This window comes from Colobus angolensis, unplaced genomic scaffold (assembly GCF_000951035.1).
Source record: "Colobus angolensis palliatus isolate OR3802 unplaced genomic scaffold, Cang.pa_1.0 Scaffold716, whole genome shotgun sequence".
NCBI classification, from domain to species: domain Eukaryota; kingdom Metazoa; phylum Chordata; class Mammalia; order Primates; family Cercopithecidae; genus Colobus; species Colobus angolensis.
In genome coordinates this window covers 14,880-16,058 of record NW_012120888.1, presented here as the reverse complement: position 1 = coordinate 16,058, position 1,179 = coordinate 14,880, and the positions used below count along the sequence as shown (strand labels likewise).

Genomic DNA, 1,179 nt, shown 5'->3' with positions numbered 1-1,179 from the left:
ATGGCTGCCCCGTGTGGTATGACATCATTGGGCCACTTGATCCCAAGGGGCTGCTCTTCTCAGTCACCAAGCAGGACCTGCTCAAGACCAAGATGAGGGACTGTGAGCGCATCCTGCGTGAGTGTGGCCTGCAGACAGAGAGGGTGAGGCCCCGGCCCGGTGGGGCGGATGGCTGGGGGCAGGTGAGGCTGCCGGGGGCTTGGCCTCAGAAACGCACCTGTGTTCTCCACAACCGCAGCCAGAGGGCTCTGGGGTCAAATACCAGCTCTGTTGCTTACCAGCTGTGTGGCCTTGAAAAGTCACAGTCACAGAAGGACGGTTTCTTGCAGGATACTTTTGCTGGGAATAGAACTCTTTTTTTGTTGTTGTTGAGACAGAGTCTTGCTCTGTCACCCAGGCTGGAGTGCATTGGTGTGATCTTGGCTCACTGAAACCTCTGCCTCCCAGGTTCAAGCAATTTTCCTGCCTCAGCCTCCTGAGTAGCTGGGATTACAGGCACACACCACCACACTTGGGTAATTTTTGTATTTTTAATAGAGACGGGGTTTCACCATATTGGCCAGGATGGTCTCAATCTCTTGACCTTGTGATCTACCCGCCTCAGCCTCCCAAAGTGCTAGAATTACAGGCGTGAGCCACTGTACTGGGCCTGGAATAGAATTCTTGGTTGATGGGATTTTTTGTTTTGTTTTGTTTTGTTTTTTCAGTGTTTTGAATATGTTATTTCACCTGTCTGAGCCTCAGCTCCTTCACCTATAAAACAGGGATATTAATAAATAATGGTTGCAAAAGTGAAATGAGATAATGCAAGTATGCAGTTTAGCACACAGGGCCTAATACATGTTTCTCAACCATGGTAGCTATTGCCATTCCCTCTGAGCCTTTCTTTGCCCTTACCATTCCTTCTATCTGAACAACCCTGGTTCCCACCACACACACCTACCTCCCACAACTTCCCCTGACTTTCTCCTATCTGTCCTTTAGGTCTGAAACGTAGATGTCACCTTCTCTGAGTCCTCTACCTGGGTTAAATAACCATTCTGTATCCCTGCAGCCCTTGTGCTGACCTATCGCAGCACTTATCACAGGATCCAAATGACCTGGTTGCTTGTCATCTCCCCAGCCAGCCAGTGAACTTTTTAAGGACAAGAACTGTGGGTTATTAGGTATTATTCATTA

At 48.9% G+C, this 1,179-nt stretch overlaps 1 protein-coding gene across 1 annotated transcript in view; it reads left to right on the top strand.

Moving 5' to 3' along the window:
• Positions 1-1,179, top strand: part of LOC105501469 (SEC14-like protein 3) — a 10,217-nt gene that overhangs the window by 1,998 nt on the left and 7,040 nt on the right. Inside the window, exon 5 of the mRNA XM_011927443.1 lies at positions 1-159. Within this exon, the coding sequence (XP_011782833.1) occupies positions 1-159 (159 nt within the window). The remainder of the gene's footprint in view (positions 160-1,179) is intronic.